The 18,525-nt window shown below is 45.2% G+C and overlaps 1 protein-coding gene across 1 annotated transcript; it reads left to right on the top strand.

The window, feature by feature from the left end:
* Positions 1 to 4,588: 4,588 nt before the first annotated feature.
* PAQR9 (progestin and adipoQ receptor family member 9) lies at positions 4,589 to 13,479 on the top strand. Its single transcript, XM_075098857.1, has one exon. The coding sequence runs from the start codon at positions 5,865 to 5,867 to the stop codon at positions 7,119 to 7,121; it is 1,257 nt and encodes a 418-aa protein (XP_074954958.1). The 5' UTR covers positions 4,589 to 5,864; the 3' UTR covers positions 7,122 to 13,479.
* Positions 13,480 to 18,525: the final 5,046 nt, after the last annotated feature.

Genomic DNA, 18,525 nt, shown 5'->3' with positions numbered 1-18,525 from the left:
CTGCTCACGGCTCCCTAAAGCCACCGGCTGTGTGTGGTGCTTCACCATTGCTTAGGCAGCAGTCGTCCAGCTTTTCCATTCTTCCACCCTCTGTCTCCTTCCCACCCCTGAGACTGAAAACCGCTAGGCAAGGATCCTCAAAATAGGCAGATGCACGCTCCCCCGTGTACTCGTGTGTTGCTAGGAAGCTACGGGTGTGCAGCACAGGAGGAGTCCAGGGCAGAGATGAGGTGAGAGGCAGGCAGCAGGCACAGCCGGAGCACAGGTAGCCTGGGCTGCTAGGAGCCACTGGGCCAAATTGAGATGCTTTAGCAGGGACCCCCAGAATAACAACAAAGAGTCATAGAGGGTGGCTGGGAGACGGCAATTTGGCTCCAAGGTTCCCAGCAGCCTGGACTTGTTGCTACTGCTCTGTCTGCTCTCTGTCTCCTGGCTGGAGCCATCTCTGTGTTGCTCCATCTCTGAGTGCCGATGCCCTACCTTCTCTCAGCTGCGAGTCCTGCTCCAGTCCTGCCATTCAACAGCCCCTTTCCCTTCCAGGACCCCACTACTTTCCAGGGACACTTGTCTCATCAGGGAACCTGGATTCTTTCTCCCCCCGGGGCTCCTCAAGCGGTGAGGCCCATTACGCAAACGAGTCACAGGGGCAACATCTGACTCGTACTGGCTGGCTGAGAAAGGTTGGTAATTTGCCGTGTATTTTCCAGGCATTAGTGCAAGCATCAAATGAAGGCTTATTTACGAAAGTTATCCTGCAGCTTCTTGTCAGAGAGAATTAGCCTATGTGGCTGAATCCAGATTGGCAAATTTATCAGCTGTTTAAAAGCATGGAAGTTCAAGATGAGTGCAACCGCAATCTTTCCTTTGTCCATACCAAGGGTCCCTCCTTTCAGCTTACTAACAGCGAGTAGCAATTTGTGCTCTGGAAAACACTCTCACTCTGCACATACAAACAAAACAATTTCCTTAGCTGTGCAGTTTGTAAGTGAGGGTTCAGTCCTGCAACCCTTGCAAAGGACAAGGTGTACTTTGCGCTTGCTGTGAGCCCCTGGTAGGTGGGACAGTGGTGCATTCTGACCACGGGAAACATATATGAAATATGTATACACACAATATGCTGTTCTTCTTATGTTCAGATTTGCTGCTGTCCAGAAAAACACAAGTTCTACCCCTAATCTTTCAAAAACAAGAACTTTAAAAAGACAACAACCAAATACTCAGAGAAATTTTCTTAAGTTGTGTTTTTTCCCAGTTTGCTGTGCTTACAGTTTTTTTTCAGATTGGTGTTATTGCTGGTTTTTAAAGCATAAAGAGGTTCATAAACCTGAAAATATTCAACCTGAAGGTAAAGAGGGCAGAAAATCAGAAGACTCTGGTGAAAGAGAGGTTAAAATAAGCATTGCTATGTAACCATTATGGTGTCAGTTATTGTTATTCCCTTTACCGTAACTAGCTTTTTTCACCTCCAAGTGAGGCTTTAAAATACAAGTATCACTTTCACTTGTCTTTATCTATTAAGGAATTATAAAATATAATTGTCCGTAATTAGTTACTCAAGAAGGAGAAAATGATGCAAGGATTCCTGTTTATCCAGCCTGAAAAAGATAGTGGGGTAGAATCTCTAAAGGCAACTTAATCTCTTCAATGTCAGATCAAAGTACTGTGCCTACTCAATTATTACAAAAGATCATAATCGCTGCAGTAGAAAGTTACCCATCAAGACATTATTTTCACAAGATTGCTACCCACTTGTGAAAGGATTAAAAAAAGATCACATAGAACAAAAGGACCATGTTTGTACCTCTGTGTATCTGTTAAGGTATTCTCCCAGAGAAACGGCAGGTGTGAGCTACACCAGGCAAAGTTAGATCTCTTTCTTTAACAGCTACTCTTCTTGAATAAATAGAGCCAAATTCTACCCTCACTTATGGTCAGTGGGGTTCAATGAAGATGTCAGCACAGAATCAGATTTCCTAAAGAGATTTGAGTGAAGAAGGGTAAAAATTCCAGAGCAAGCAAAGGGGTTAAATGTTTTTACTCAATCAAAACTTATTAAGAAATAAATCAGTAAAATCTGTCTTGAATGTGAAAATATAGAAAGGAAAAATAAATGAAAGAGAAATACAGAGTTGTATGGTAAAGGATTATGACAAGCAAGAGCTCTTAAGATTGATGTTTGCCAGTATGAGTGGGTTGAGTTGGGTGAGGCTGAAGGTATATCTTCAAAAGCATCTTAAATCTTCCAAACAGCACCTTTGCTTGTACACAAGAGGACTTTCTCTCTAGTGGTAGGTTTAAGTTAATTTCTTTAGTCATTCAGAAAGGCAATGGGTAATAGGAGGGCTAAGTACGACCTCTTCCCTAGTGTGCTGAGTATGTTAGAGTGCAAAAGATAAATTCAGCTTTTTTTTTTTTCTAAATAAAAAGCATAATTTCACTGGGGATGGTTGAAGTAATTCAGACAAAATGATACCTTGTGAAATGAACAAAACAAAAGTATAACGTAGAAACAAACCCACATTTGGTATTTTGGCACATCCTTTTCTTTGAGTCTTCAGCCAGCGCTCATTACCTTCCACTACTTACCTCATTAGGCAGTGCCTTCACCAGTGTTTTAGGAATCTTCTCAAGGGTTATTTGGAGAGAAAGCCTGCAGAAAATTCTACATGTGCTAGAAGAAACCCTGGTAGGTACAGACCAGGCCTTTCTAAATATAAACTCTGGTTTAGAAAAATGCACTGAGGCCACTTCACGTGCTACATTACGTGGACTCCTCTCGGTGACCTCCAAATGCCCTGATTTTCCCTTGCCCACCACATAATAGTCATGTAATACTATCCTTGATGTACTACATATGAATAAGAGACTATTTTGAGGATGTAAGTGCTTTAAATTGTAAGGTTCCCAGTACACTGCTCCACAGCTGGCTTGGGAGCAGAATAATTAACTCAATGTAAGATGTATGCAGTTGTCTTTATGAAAGCCCAATCTGTCCTCAGAGACCATTCTCCCCTGTGATGAGGCAGCCTTGGAAAAAAGCAAAAGGACCAGATCATTGGTAATGAGTTTCATTAATGTGGCTGCTAAAGCTACATTGCTGTCACTTGGCGATGATGTGAACTGTGATTGTTAGAAGCTCTGAGATCGCCATGGCACTTTCTGGCCAGACAGGGAGACCCAGGTTATGCACGTGTGTGACATCAGCAGAGCACTTGGGAAAAACCAAAGCTGGATCCCTGCATAGAGGCAGGGAAAATAAAATTTATATTTATTTTACACTGCTTGTATTTATCTGTAGCACACAGCTAAACTCACCAGGGACAAAGCAAACAAAACCAAATCACTACCATGAGCCTGTGCTTCCTCCAGAGGAGCCGGTACGTAGACATCTCTCAAGTGTTTCTTGTCTCTGCAAAACAGAAAGCCCCCATCCACCTAAATATTATTTTAAGACGTCTTAAAATATTACAGGAAGACATGAACAGTAGGGAGAAATTTCCAGACATTTATCTTCTTTGCAGTGTTAATGCGTATCTCCACCAATACCCAGCCAGTCCCACGGCCACCGGCACTGTGTCAGTCTTGACCCACAAGCAAACCTCACCTGCTCCTCCCGCCCGGGCTGCCTCCCTCGGAAACACAAACCCAGTGGGTGTTTCTCCCAGGAAGCCAGGTGATACCCCAGTACACCCCAAGGCAAGAGGGCTGAACACCTCCCACATCCCAGAAATGTGGAGGTTGTAGGAAAGTCAGAACTTGTCAAACGAGCCCTGCTGCTGCTGCAAGGCCAGCAGTTCCCGATCTGCGGTGGATGCTGTTGTTCTTTAGACACCATCTGTTGCAACAGCTGCTGGTGGCTTTCCAACAGGCTCTTTAGCGCAGGTCTAAAACCAGATTGCTCCCAGTCAACCACCTCTCCTCATCTGACCTTGATGAGGGAGGCTGAAGATCACGGTCGCTTCGGTCATCTTCCCTAGAGCCTGCAATGGCGCCCACCACTGTAGATGGAAGTATCGCTTAGGGACTGGGGGGATGATCACCAGAGCCCTACGGAGCAGCGCCTGTGGGTGTGGTGTGGTGAGCAGGGCAGGGGCGGAGGTACCTTCAAACAGCCCCACCACCACCACCTCATCCATCTGTGGTGATGCGGCAAATGGTGTAGCATCCAGCCTGTCTCTTCTTCAGGGCAGCCTCTCTAGTACAGAGCAGCGCCTTTAGAATCCTGACCTCTACCAGGGGCTGAGCAGTTTTCATTTAATCCCGGAGAGCCTTTCCTCTCCCTGAATCACACACTGCAGAGCCCACAGCGCGGGGGGCCCTGCTCGCCCCTGGTGCGGCGGAGGCTCGCTGCAGGCAGGTTGCGCAGAGCCCTCTGTCAGCCACTGCTCGAGGAGTGCGTGGCCGGTGCGTCCCTGCACGCCGCCAGGCGCCCTCACCCACCCTCTCGCCCTCTGGAACGCATGGGCATCAGAGCACGTTAGGCCCGTTACCTAAAAAAAAATAGATCTCTCAGTTTAATATTTTACTCCTCCCCTTGGCTTTTCAGCACTGTTCAGTTGTGTTTATTTTCCCAGCAGGACTCCTGTGTAACTTTTATAAAGATTATAAGCAGTGTCACCAGTCTGCCCTACTTTTGACAGTTCCGTAAAAACAATATTTTTACTGTGACAAAAAAACGCATTGAAAATCACTTTTGGCAACACGTTTTTACTACCTTTTTGTGTCAGTTTTAAAAACCGCATTTCTGATTACCACCATGTTCAGATTTTGCATGTTATCATGACTGACTATTGAATAGAAGATTTTTATAAAAATCTTTGGACAGAGTGTCCTAATTCCACTGGACCTTGGTTTATACTGTGTGACCATACATATATATCTGAATATCACCATGTATGACAGACATTTGAAAACCCAGAGCTATCAGACGTTTAAGACCGTCTGAAACAAACAAAAAGGAAACACTTTGGAACAGCGGAGAGCAATTCCTGGCTCTGGTTCCCACCTGCACCTGCAATAGTTACTCATGTTTCCACACTGCCTTTTATTTACTTCAGACACATTAAGGTACAGTAACACGCGTACGGTGCTTTTCCCTGTATTTTTAGATTCCAATTATGTAACTGTGCCGCTTGCATAACCGCACCGCCGATAAATGTGGGATTTGTCTACGGATCAACACAGAGCAGCTACTGTCAGCCCGTTACCGAGTCTCCCCCGAGCCGCCCCGCTTGGAGCGCGGAGATAAGGTGGGTGCCCGATGTGTCAGTGCGACGGACGCCCTTTCCCGCCTGGCCGGGAACGTTTTCCCTAAGGGTTGCATTCATCGCATGAGATAATGTCACCACAGAAACCAGGTCTCAGGCGGCCTCCCTGAGCCACACGCGGCGGAAATCCTCCCAGCTGCCACATGTCGCCCGGTCTGGGGGTATTTCCCAGGTCTGTCCCGCCTGCTGGGGATCTCCCAGCCCGGCGGGGTCCCGCTCCCCCTTCCCGGGGCTTTAGCCACCCGCGGGCAGCGGGTGCCGCGTCCCCTTTGTGCTTTTTCCACCCAAACGCCCCCGCGGGAAGGGCCCCGCACAAAGCGGCGGGTCTGCCCGCCTGCCGCCGGCCCTGCCGTCCCTCGCCCCGCCGGAGAGCGGCCCCGGGGGCTCTGCACTGCCCGGCCCGGCCCCGGCCGCATCAATCATTAACGGCGGGTCGGGTGTCCAGCGCCTCCTTCCCCGGGAAACCCTACCCGGGGCGGCGGGGGCGTCTCTCCCCGCTCCCCGGGAGCGCTGGATGCGCCGCCGGTTTCCAGTTACCGCGATGCCGGGTGGCGGGGCGGGAGGAGCCGCGGCGATGCCGCTAGTGCCCCTGCTGCAATGAGTGATGCTGCCGGGGGCGGGGGCGGCGGCGGCGGCGGCGGAGGAGGAGGAGGAGGAGAAGAAGAAGCGCAGAGCCACCGCTGCTCCTCCGCCGGCGGCTGCAGGAGCGGTGGCTCTACCTCGCCCGGGCGGCGGGGCGCGGCGGCGGGCGGTGGGCCGGGGGCGGCCGGGGGGCCCGGGGCCGGCAGCATGCCGGCGGGCGAGGGGGACAAGGAGGAGACGGCGCCGCCTCCTCGCCCTGCCGCCCTGCTGCGGTGGGACGAGGTGCCCGAGGACTTCGTGGAGTGCTTCATCCTCTCGGGCTACCGGCGGCTGCACTGCTCGGCACAGGAGTGCCTGGCCTCGGTGCTGCAGCCCACCAACGAGACCCTCAACTTCTGGACCCACTTCATCCCGCTGCTGCTCTTCCTCAGCCGCTTCGGGCGGCTGCTGCTGCTGCGGGGCGCCGGGGACGTGCCCTTCCACCACCCGGCCCTGCTGCCCCTCTGGTGCTACGCGTCGGGGGTGCTGCTCACCTTTGCCATGAGCTGCACGGCCCATCTCTTCAGCTGCCTCTCCCCGCGCCTCCGCGCCGCCTTCTTCTACCTGGACTACGCCTCCATCAGCTACTACGGCTTTGCCAGCACCGTGGCCTACTCCTACTACCTGCTGCCAGGGCTGAGCCTGCTAGACGCCAGTGCCATGAGCCGCTACGTGCAGCAGCGGCTGGGCTGGCAGCTGGACTGCAGCCTGCCCATCGCGGCCTACCGCGCCCTGGTGCTGCCCATTGCCCTGGCGCTGGCCGTGGGCTGCACGGCTGCCTGCTGCCGCAGCCGCGCCGCCTGCTGCGCCTACCCCTTCGCCGTGCGCACCTTCGTCTTCGCCATGCCGCTGAGCATGGCCTGCCCCATCATGCTGGAGAGCCTCCTCTTTGACCTCCGCACCCGCAACCCCACGCTCTTTGTCTACTTCTACCGACGCTACTGCTGGCTGCTGGTGGCCGCCTTCTTCAATGTCAGCAAAATCCCTGAGCGGATCCAGCCAGGGCTCTTCGACATCGTGGGGCACAGCCACCAGCTATTCCACATCTTCACCTTCCTCAGCATCTACGACCAGGTGCACTATGTGGAAGACGGGCTGGCCGAGTTCCTCAAGGCACCCCTGGCCGCCCCCACCTACCTGGGCACTGTGGGGTATATGCTGCTCCTGGCACTCTGCCTGGCCGTGGTTGTCAGGAGGTTCCTCAACGTTGCAGACCTCTGCAAGCAGGACTAGCTAGGTCGGTGACCCTTGGGACAGCAGCTACCATACCAGTGGCCCTTGGGCCGGAGACCCTCGGGCCAGTGACCTTCAGACCAGCTCCACCATGTCCTGAAGATGCTGTGAAATCTTGGGGAAACGCACCTGTGGAAAAGCCAGGTCCCTTTCATGGAGAGTTGCCAGAGAAAATGACCATGGCGGAACTGCTCGTGTTCTTTAAACTACTAGGTTACCAGGGGAAGCAAGCAAACGCTTACTGGTATGTTGCTGCTTAGAGTATAAGCTGAAATAATCTAGCTCTGCTACTAGGAAGAATGCATGAACTGTGAATGCCACTTACTAATTTCATAACGATTAGTTTTAAACTAGCTCTGTATATACATATATATTTATATATATAGCTATATATTTATTAGCTACATATATATGTGTGTATATATATATACATCTGAAGACACTTGTGCAATGATTACTCATAGACTTTTAATCAACTCCTGTGTGAGATTTCCTAGCAGATTATGCACTGACATTTATCTTCCTCTGTGATACTGTAACAGGCCTTTGTGGCCACATACTGGATTTTAAATGCAAACAAATCGATAGCTATCCATAGTTTTTAAGGTCTTGCAGCCTTTTCAGCCAGGGAACAATAGATTTAACAGAGGGAGGAAAAACAGCTGTGAATTATTATGGAATTACCAGTTGATGGAGAGACTTTAATTAGACAGGCAGTGAGTGGTTGGTGTAAGCACTCGGATACTAAAATAAAATAGAGGGATATGTAAAATAACTGAACCAGAAAGGGGTCAAACTGGTTTGGAGCAGGGGCGGGGGGAGAAGGGGGGTACTGCATAATGGCACGGCTCTTCCCCCAGCACTCAGGAACATCTGTTGTTTTAAGCGGGTTGCTAAGGGGCCCCTTTATCTTCCCTGGTAAATCACCCCCAAATCAGCCCTTTAGAGTCAAAGTCAGATGCCAGGCTTTCTATAAGCCCCTGCCAAGCTCGATGGGAGTTCTGTGTATGTAAAGAGAATAACTGATGCATGTGATCTCATTCTGGATCTTTTAAAGAATTACATAGAACTGGTTTCTTCTGCTCTTTAATTAGAGCACTCTGTCGGATTCACCATCCTAAGATTAGTTGCAGAATAAGGTACTGCTGAATCTGGGTTCCGGACCTAAAACCTGGCTCTGCAAGTACTGGATACTGGCACTTTTGCATCATTCCCCACCTTTTCCTATTTTGATTAACTGCAGCTGGGTGTTTTGAAGTCCTCTTTCAGAGCTTTGGGGGAGCTCAAAGACAAGAATTATGAGACATCTTCCAAAGCAGTACCTTTTCACAGCAACCCAGGAATTATCCTGCTCACACGACAAACAGCTAACTATAGCTTGAACTTGCTCTCTGTAGAAAGACATTTTTGTAAACTATGTACAGATTTTAAACAGATGCATTTTGATTTTGTCTGACAGAACAAGTATGCAATAATATTACACAAAGGGGTTACAACTTGAAGTTCAGGTGAGAAACTGCTTGTATACCCCATTTGCAAAACGAAGGGTGGTACTTCCTTAGGAGATGCTGGTGTCATGCTGCACAACAGCATAGTGGTTCTTTAACTCAGTCTCTTTGCCCCTGTTGTGGAAATACATTTCTGCTTGGATCTTTCCCATTTTGATGGACATGGCATCCGAACCCCAAGAGTGCAGCCCCACAGACTTCTGTAAGACAAAGCCCCCTTGGTTTATTATGGGAATATAGGAAGGACTACAGCTAGGGATTGTGAGGTCAAATCCTTAATACAGGTCAGAACCATCACAGAAACCAATAATTGATATGTCCTGTACCAATGTCAGCTTTGCGAAAATTTTCCTATGAAAGTGCATAAGCTAAAAGAAAATGACACCCACTTCATTTTATCTTTTACCTCAATCCATTTTAAATACAATGGTTTGGATCTTTTAGATTCTTAGTGAATGATGAGAATGGTCTAACAAAAATATGTCCTCTCTGCCAGCCACAATTCTGCTGGTGTATAATTTGTGGTAGGGTCGCTTGTGGTGTCTTGAGATTGGCTAGAGTTTTCTGAAACAGCAGTTCCCAAACCGTGGCCTCTTGAGTTATCACTGATGGACCATAATAACCAGCATGGCCCTGTGTGGCTGTCTGTGCTGTTTTCATTTGTCAACCTGCATTAAAAGAAAATGAAAACGACTTGAAGTATTTTTAATTTTACATATTTTCACTAACTTTTGTCATAAATATGGCATTGCTTTATTCAACTGCCAATAAAGCAGAAAACAATCTGCACCACTGGGAGAGGAGGCTGGTTCACAATACTGTTATGCTTTGAAACGTGCTTTGTATTGTAGAAAACCCCCTGGAAACTCACAGTAGAAAGCAAATGGATCAAGACCTGCAACGATGTCATCCTATGAATTTCCACAACTGCAAAAAGAGGCCAAAATCTTTGAGATGTGCTGTATTCAAGTTAAAATAATAGAGATGTGGTACTTAGAGCCCAATGACTCATCCAAGTTTCAGAACTAATTATGTAGAAAGGGTTTGCCTGGGAGATGCCACTAGCGTGTCCAACCAGCAATTAAAAACTAAGAAAGAAATCAAAAAGGCCAGGGACAGCAAATCTCAGCACTAGAAGACAGCTCAGAAACAAGCAACAGTAAAAGCCAAATGTTAAAAAAGGCTTTTCAAGCATACTGTATAATGAATTATATTTGTGCTTGTCAGTCACAATGCAGAGGGCATCTCAAGAGGCAATGACAAAAAAGGCTGTTGCTAACTTGTAAAAATACATTTGATATTTGCAGTTGGGCTACACAGGGTCGTCTATATATATCTCAACGACAGATAACAGTATAAAGGTTGGATTGCAACCAACTGCAATTTTACTGGAATCTTACTGCTGTTACCAGAGTTGCCTGTGAGCCTCAGTCATGCTGCAGATTTGGTACCTGGCCCTGATATTAAGGAATTTGCTTCATTTAAAAGTTTCTATTGGCAAAATGTTGAGGCACGTGTATGGGCCTGAGCACCTCGTGGAATTATTTGTTTATGCTGGTTGCCAGTACTGCTCTCTGAGCCAATGTAAGCAGGCTGTATGAATCAGGAGTGAATGGGTACAGGGAGATGTGATTAGATTTTAAGAGTTCTAATTAATGTACATTTGTCTGTTTGCTTGTTTAAAATGTGGCTACAAATTAAAAAGTTACAGTAAGTGTGGAGAATATCTAGGGAAATGCTACCTGAGCGTCTGTGTTTATTCAGTGAAGGACATGTATGTAGATAATTGCTCCATTTGCCATGTCCAATAGCCAGTCTCCATAAATATGGACAGAACAAAACTGAGTTAAAGAGGTTAAAAGTGGAACAAGATATCTATAATTATAATGCTTGAATTTGCTCATGTAGAAGTCAATGTCAGCGTTTGTGTGGCTTGTAAGGGTGTGGGATCTCTTTTTGGTGTGAAAGCACACATGGCTGAACATCATAGGTGTGTCCAGAGCATAGACAGGAGGTGTAACCTGCAGACTAGATGCATAAGGACATCCTAGAAAACAAACTCTTTTGCATAAGTACCTGTCATAATGTTTTTATTGCCTGAGTACCTGCCATAAGGTCTACACTGTGGATTCCACAGCTCATCTTTAAAACCAAAAAGGCTTTTCAGGCCTTCTGTGGTAGAATCTGTGTGGGGGATGGAAGATGAGGTGATGGCCTGAAAATGCCTATGTGTCTTTCTGTGTTTGGCCAACACTGACCTTCAGACTGACATACCTGTGCCAATGAGAACCGATTGTTGATGGGGCCAGTTCCTGGAGCGTTGGTGGCACGGACAGAGCCCCCCCCACCTTGCAATCAGCATGTGCCTAGAACTGCAGTCTACACATTGGCATATATTCAATAAGCCTAGCTTCTGGGCACGTCTGAGTAACCTGTAAGCTTTAAGCTCATCTTTGTGTAAGATTGATATACCTGGTCTGTAGTAATTCACCCGTACTCTGTGGCAATACACCACTACTTCTTCTGCAGTGTGTTCATTTGAATGTCACTATCCAGGACATCTGTACAGCTCTGAGCTGCTTCAGTAGCAAGACTGGAGTCTGCAGTCTGGAAACAAAGGGAAAGGTTTCATCTGCATGCTGCACTTGTAGAAATTTAGGAGTTAAAAGTAGAGACACATTGTTTTTTGCTAAAATGATAGTTTTGCTTAGTTGTCCAAGTGTTGTGCTTATTATTTATTTGCTGAATCCAGCTATGTTGGGTTTTTGTCAACAGTGCACCTGCAAAAAATGACAGTATGAAAGTTTTACTTCATGTTTAATTAAGCTCTCTGAGGCGGCACATTCATAAAGTATTATTGCACTTAACTCAGTTGGTTACCATCCACATGCCTTACAGAAGCAAATCATACCTGTAATAATTGCCCAGCTTATGCTGTTTTTCATTGCCTATGAGAGTAAAAATGACCAAGTGGCCAGTAACAAGCTGAGGAGTCGGGCACTCCTGGGTTCTTGTCCCTGCTTTGCCACTACCTGTTCCGTAATCTAGGGCAAGTTGTTTAAACTGTGTTCATTTTGAATGAATTTAATTCATGTAGAACACTGGAATTGTACCAGGGTTGAATTTGACCCTCTGTTTCTCAGTTTCCACATCTGTAAGATGGGGACAATATACCTTACCTACCTCGCAGGGTTGCTCTGAAGACTAGCTAATGTTTGTAAAGCACTTAAAAATGCAAAGACCCTCCTAGGTGCTAAGAAGAAATATTACTGAACTCCGGCAGAGAGAATGTTATATTTTTCCATAGCTCCTCATCTCGCAGGGAGTTGAACATGAACATTTCTAGATCATGAACTCTTGGGATAAACCCTCATCATTGCCATACTCCTAGGACATTCACATCCTCTGTCCTTTGGAGCTGATGGCAAAATTTCCACTGGCTTCAGGTGAGGGGCAATCAAGACCTAAGCAGTAGTAACAGGCTGACTAAACGCCTAAGGGTCAGGAGTAAAGAGAAAACATACATGAGTTAAGTACTCTTCAGAAATTCTCACTGGTGACTTGTACCAAGGGGCATTGTAATGCTGACATGAGGCCTCCTTGGTCATTTAGCCATGGATTGTATTCCAGTTACCGTGAAACAATGGAGCAAGATTTCCCATCAGTGTCTGTAAGACTATGAATATGTCTCAATTGCCATTGGGAATTTCAACCTACTTCACGCTACTTCTTATCAGAGTTAAAAATATGTTAACTGAACGAAACTTTTCAATAGACGTGTAATCATTTGGGAACATTATATTGCTCAGACAAGCAGCTTTCTCTTTTCCCCTCCCATTCCCCAAAACCAACAGCATGGAGCCAAGCCTATTCTTGAGTGAAAACTGAACTTGGATCTTCTTATCACATATGCGTGCTCTTCCTTTGCCGTGGAGCCCTGACTAATCATCCTGCTAACCCACTCCACCCTTCTCATGGAAGGACTGATACAAACAGCACCACTGAGTAGAGGACAATGTTTTTAAGAGCTTTTCTAACAGGCAGCAGTAGTGGAGACCAAAAAAAGAAAAAAAAAGACAACAAAGACATCAAAGGGTTTGAGTGGTTCATTAAGTTAAAGCCTCTACAATAATAAATAAAATTCGCCCTATCCGACTATCTTCCCAGCTTCTGTTAGACACCTGTAAGTCAGGGCTACACAACCAACACCCAAGTTACAGCTGAGACTTTACCCTCTTCTCCTCAGATGAGATGCAAGATGCCGAGGAAGTGTCACATGCACTGAGGACACAGACCTCCATTCAAGGCAGTTAGTGTCTTGGAGCTGGGTGTGGAATAAAGTTAAATTATTTTCACAACTTGCTTAGACAGATGCTGCTTCATTCCACTGAATTCAGTAATAAATTAATGACCAAGACAAAGGAAGCAGGCTTTTGCTCAAAGTTCCCTGTTCTGCCACCAGCAGACTTCTACTTTCAGGGCAATTGCTTCCTGGGCCATACTCAGAGCATGGAGGATTCGGACATAGGGCTTCGCTATTTCATGTGAACACCTTAGGATTTGTGGCTGTAGCTGGAGGTTGATAGTATGGAGAAACAGTTTATAGCAAGTCAATTCTGTTTGCTAGAGATTCAAGCACGCTTTAGTAAGAGGTATCACGTTTAAGGGTCTGTGCATGCAATGAACAAAAAAAGTGTGAATTTTGTTTTGTTCTGTTGGGAGGGTTTGAAAATTTATTCTTTGTACACTTTTGGATGCTGACTACTGTATATGTAATGACTATGCATTTTTAGCAAAAAAAAAGGTGTGAGCTATAAATAAAGTTGATTCTGAGTACATTTTTGCAGAAATGCATTTATAAAGTTTTTTTCATTTCTTAATATACAGTACTGTGACACCTGTAGAATCAAAATATATTGAATGTAGTTATCTTCAAACACACACATTATTATCATAAGTACAGGAACTTCCAGTTGTTATATAGTGGTGTTGGTATTTCTGAAAACACTATATGACAGCAAAAGTATTATTTCCATTTTATTGCCTTTTATATTTTAAAGCAATAAAATAGCATCATTGCCCATTGCCTTTTTAGTTCTCCAATGTTTATGCTAACTAATTAATGATAGGCATTCCTTTTATATTAAAAATTCATTAATATGCATAAGGAGATCAGTGTTCTGCCTACAGTGCTCACTGAAAAATCATGAAATTGGTAGTAACAGCTATGTCAAGAATCACAGCAAAATACTGACTGCAAAATGAAGAGGTCTATTTGGCATCAAATAAAGTCTCCCATTTGGCAGACTAGGAATGTTCCAAGTGGCAGAATATTGTTTTCAGTCCAAGTCAGGCACCAAAAAGCGCTCAATGAACTGCAATTACATAAAGTATCTGATTTAAGCCTTCTGTGTCAAAATTCAGCAGGACACAATGTAGCCCAACATAATTCCAGGCACTCCCTGATACTGTTAAAAGGCTGAACACCTGGAAAACTGTAGGATCTTCTACCTGAGGTTTGTAGAATTCCTTCAAAAGTTCTAAAGTTCTTCAGAGTTCTTATTTGCAGAGTTTGTACATCCTGTTTGAAATATGGTAATGATTTCAAGTATTTGGTGAGCCCAGCAAAAACTTTGATTGCTACCTCACGAACAGATGCTTCAAAAGACCACATCCTACAAATAAACAAATGCTTTGAAAGACTGCACCCTACTGTTACCATTTAAGGCCTTTCATAATGTTACCAGTAGGCTCTGGGTCTGACTGCTGGACATGAACATGCTGGAGGAAAACCTCACAAAACTGATAGAGCCAGTGAGGATGGCAAAATACTGAGCAGAATGGAAAGCAAGAAAAGTCACTGCTAGGACAGGTAATTTATTGAGGTCAGTACCTCAGCCTTCAGCTGAGATGGCTCCATAGCTGTTCTGATAACGAACTGGAAATCTGAAGGCACTCTACCTTTAGTTACCATGACATCACTTCTCTGACAATGGGCCCTAAAAGTTAGGACAGTGTATTCGTGGTGGAACAAAGGGACGTTGGATACACAGCTTTAACCTTCAGATTTTATTATCGCATCATAGGATAATGTATGGTTAGGAGAATCTGTGAGTGGAGATGAAACTCATTAAAAATTAAAAAGCTGGTAAAATGAAAAGCAAATCAGTATTAATGCCAAGGCTAAATCTTGGTTTCAGTAATGAGAGCCTCTGGGGCAGACACTACAAATGCACTCTTCTCCATCAGAAAGCCCTCTATTACAAGGCAGATTTCTTATCAAGAGTGGCAGTTCACTTCTGTTAGTGGGGAGCTGGAAATATTTCTCTTGCCAGGGAGCACAGCCTTTGGGTATATGATATATGCTTTACAGGAGAATGACAACAACATCACACAATCTTTTTGGAAAGTAAGCAATTTTATAGAGTTCTCTATTTTAAGTCTCTCCTGCCCCCAAGATCTAATCCTTTTGTGTCCCTCCTGACGGATTAAGTATGAAAATATAGTTTTCCTTCATTTTTGGTGTTAAGCATACTTCTCATCTATTATCTTCTGTTTGCTAGGAAACATCTATTCTCTGTCACTCTCCTCTGATGTCCTGAGAAATTCGGCAATGCCACTTGTACAAGAAGAAAAACCTTGAGTTTTCCCTCTTTATATGCTGGGCTCTCCGCTTCCACAGTCCTGGGGCTATGGAATTCAATCACTGGCCTACAGTAGTGTCCCAAAAATCTCAGCTTTTCTTTTTAGCAGCGCTTGGAAAGACAACTATGAAATGTCAATGGGGTGCATAACAAGCAGCAATATCTGAGGCACTCAGAAATAATATAAATAATGAGTGAAAGGTAAACAGGTCGCTGTGACAGCTTCTCTGATTCCTTCGTGCACACAGGCATTCTCTCTCTTAGTATCCCAAATTTAGTGACGGTCATAAGCACATGCTTAACTTTAAAATGAATATAGGTTTATCTTTGTTCATTCACAGGGGTGAACTTTTCCTCGTGTTTAAGTGTGCTATAGAAGCAGAGCCCTAATGAGCAGACAGTGCCAGGGAAATGCTGCCAATAAGTCTGGCACAGCAAATTCTGCCATTCAGCCCAAAGGCAGCGTCCTACCCTCCGACACCCAAGACTCACATTCCCTCCCCTGCCTTAAGTCCTTCAAAGCATTCTCCTTTCAGACCATTGTCTGAAAGATTTTAATCAAAACAAAGCAAAATACATATGTAAAAGCTAGAAATGTACCAACTTAATCATGAAATAAAACCGCAGATTTTCCAAGTGTAGCAATTACAATAACAAAACATTGTTTCTTGTAGTCTGGTAGAAAACCATAGCTTGGAGTAAAACAGTTTGGAACAGTAATCAGACTCACTGAGTACTATCAAATACATTCACTAGCCAACCTGGTTAGAAAGAATGTTTATTTCTGTATTATACAGGCTCAAAGATTAAACACAGAAGCCAAATACTCTGTGCAGAATACCTTTGTCCCCAGCAATAGAACATATTCCTTCAAACTTCAAGTATTTCATTCCAACAGAAGTACGCCATATCCTTTATTTTAAAGTTCAGATGTACTTTGGACATTAAAAAATAATTTTACTTAACTGATTTCAGTGAAACAGGGAACTGAGGGTATACAAGAGTGGAAAACCTGCTCAACTGCAATATTCAGGTTGTATAATTAAGATCACATAAAGTCACGGCTAACTTGGCACTCAGCAGCCCTAACACCTCAGAGGGAGTATAGAGCCAGTGTATGTTAGGATCTGCTTCTACTGAGATGATCAATAATCCAAAGTTTATAATGAAATGATAGAACGAATGGAAAGCAGTACAGTTAAGCTGTGATGAGTATATTCCTGTATTTAGACAGACATAAAGCTGAATTACTTACATGGTAAAGGTGTACAGACAGCAACATTCATAAAAAAGTTGATAGTGCCCTATATACTTTGACTGAGGTCTCCAGCTGTTACCAACAGGACATTTTAGAAGTCTTCCTTATTAAAGAAAAAAAGAGGAAAAAAATAATCTCATAGAGCTGAAAAGATTCGTCGATTTTGACTTTGCTGGCAGACTTGTTACGTAGATTTGCACAAAGCAAGTGAACTGGTGGACTTATAAATATTATCAAGTGAAGTAATCACTGCTTTCTCTTCTGAAAGGCACAGTGACTTTCTCCAAGCAGAGTTACAGAGGACCCACAGTGAGCCTGGCTGTCTCACCTTTACATCAGTTGTGGCTCAGAGTGCAAGTCCTCTGTGGAAAGTACTGGATGTTCACCTAGCAGTACAAAATGCAGTTTACTGATGCTTTTAAATAACCCCAGGGCATGTTTTTCATTAGCCAAATATGCAGATATAGCTAACAAATATTATGGTTTCCAGGCTCTGGAAGTGTCATGATTTCTAGCTTTCAGTGTCAGGGCAGAACTGCCAGATATGTCCCAGACACAAGGGACTACCAGGTTATTACTCAACATTAAGCACTCTGTGGTTTAAAAGCCATTTCAGTCACCCAATACCTCATTAATGAAACAATCTGCAACAAACGGGCTGGTAAATGAGGTCTCTAAGATGAAAACTTCCCATGTGCACTATAATAGATTAGCAGGAGTGAGGTTCCCTTCACAAGTGATTCATGAGCTAAATTCACAAACAAGCACCAGACTCAACTCTCTTCCCTTTGCATTTTGCCCAGAAGGCACAAACAGGCTGGAGAATAACTCTGGCTGGTAAAAAGCCCTCTGACCCTACTTATATTCCCCAATGACATCACTCCAGTACTGGCACAGAGGATGCAACAGGAATGCAGAGTGGCACAGCACATCTCTATCCTGCAGTAGTCCGAATGTGGCACATAGTCCCCAGTGATCCTGCCAGGGTTGCCCACACACATGTGAGTCAAAGCAGCCTGAGAACCAGGCTGTTACAGCCTGCCTGCCTGCTGTGCCAAGTAGACCTCAGAATAAAGAGATTCAGGCCTGCTGTTCAAAAGAAAGTTTTGCAATGTTAGTCTGTGCCCAGCAGACCTGTGCAGGACACTGAGGTCAACCAGCAGGAGTTTCCTAGACAAGGTTTGGTCTTACACAGTTTTAAGAAAACAAACCTCAAACTCAGCCATCAGCATTCTGAAAGTTCAGGGTTTGATTGAATCCTCATATTTTGCCAGCCTGAAATGAAACAAAGGCAACATAAACTATTCATTATTTTCAATATATTGAAAAATGTCAGCTAATTCAGATTTTTTCTTTTATCTGCCCCAGTCAATGCACAGGCCTGAACAGCAGCATAGCAGTGTGTGTGAAGATCAAATGAAGTGTAGTGTAGCACAGTGTCTATTTTAAAACAAACTGGCTGCAATGATTTTTGGAAGCCAGCTGGCACGGCGGCGGGGCTGGTGGGCCGGCCTGGCAGCGAGGCCGGAGGCTCGGCAGCAGAGCCGCCAGGAGGAGCGCGCAGACCATTCCCAGGGTGCAGGGATGTCCCTCCAGCAAGGCCAGTGAGAAGCTGTATGGCTCCAGCAAGGACACATTTTTTCCATGGTAGCTAGCCGCTGTATTTCTCATTTGCAGCACACAGAAGGGAGCAGAGGAGTTCTTACCAGGCACTGCTGCCCACTGCCTTGTTTTCCCTGGGTGCTGCACAGCTGGTGAAAGCGCTGGCCTTTGTGGCTCCCCTCCACTGGGCACCTCTACTGCCCTGGGGGCTTATTTGGAAGGGATGCCCCATCCACTTAATGCTTTAAGGGAGAAGCTGCCACAGAGAGCCTGATGGTTTGGCAAAAATAATGCCTTAGAGGCAGCTGCTTTCTGATATAATCCCATATGAAAAGAAAAACTGTTTTGGAGGGGATGACGCTGCCCTCTTAGGCATTCCTGGAACTTAAACC

Source organism: Phalacrocorax aristotelis, chromosome 7, assembly GCF_949628215.1.
Source record: "Phalacrocorax aristotelis chromosome 7, bGulAri2.1, whole genome shotgun sequence".
Classification (NCBI taxonomy): domain Eukaryota; kingdom Metazoa; phylum Chordata; class Aves; order Suliformes; family Phalacrocoracidae; genus Phalacrocorax; species Phalacrocorax aristotelis.
This window is presented reverse-complemented; position numbering and strand designations above follow the sequence as displayed.

What these genes read in the sequence shown, in the direction of transcription:
- PAQR9 (XM_075098857.1), top strand. Translation starts at nt 5,865, where the DNA reads ATGAGTGATGCTGCCGGGGGCGGGGGCGGCGGCGGCGGCGGCGGAGGA.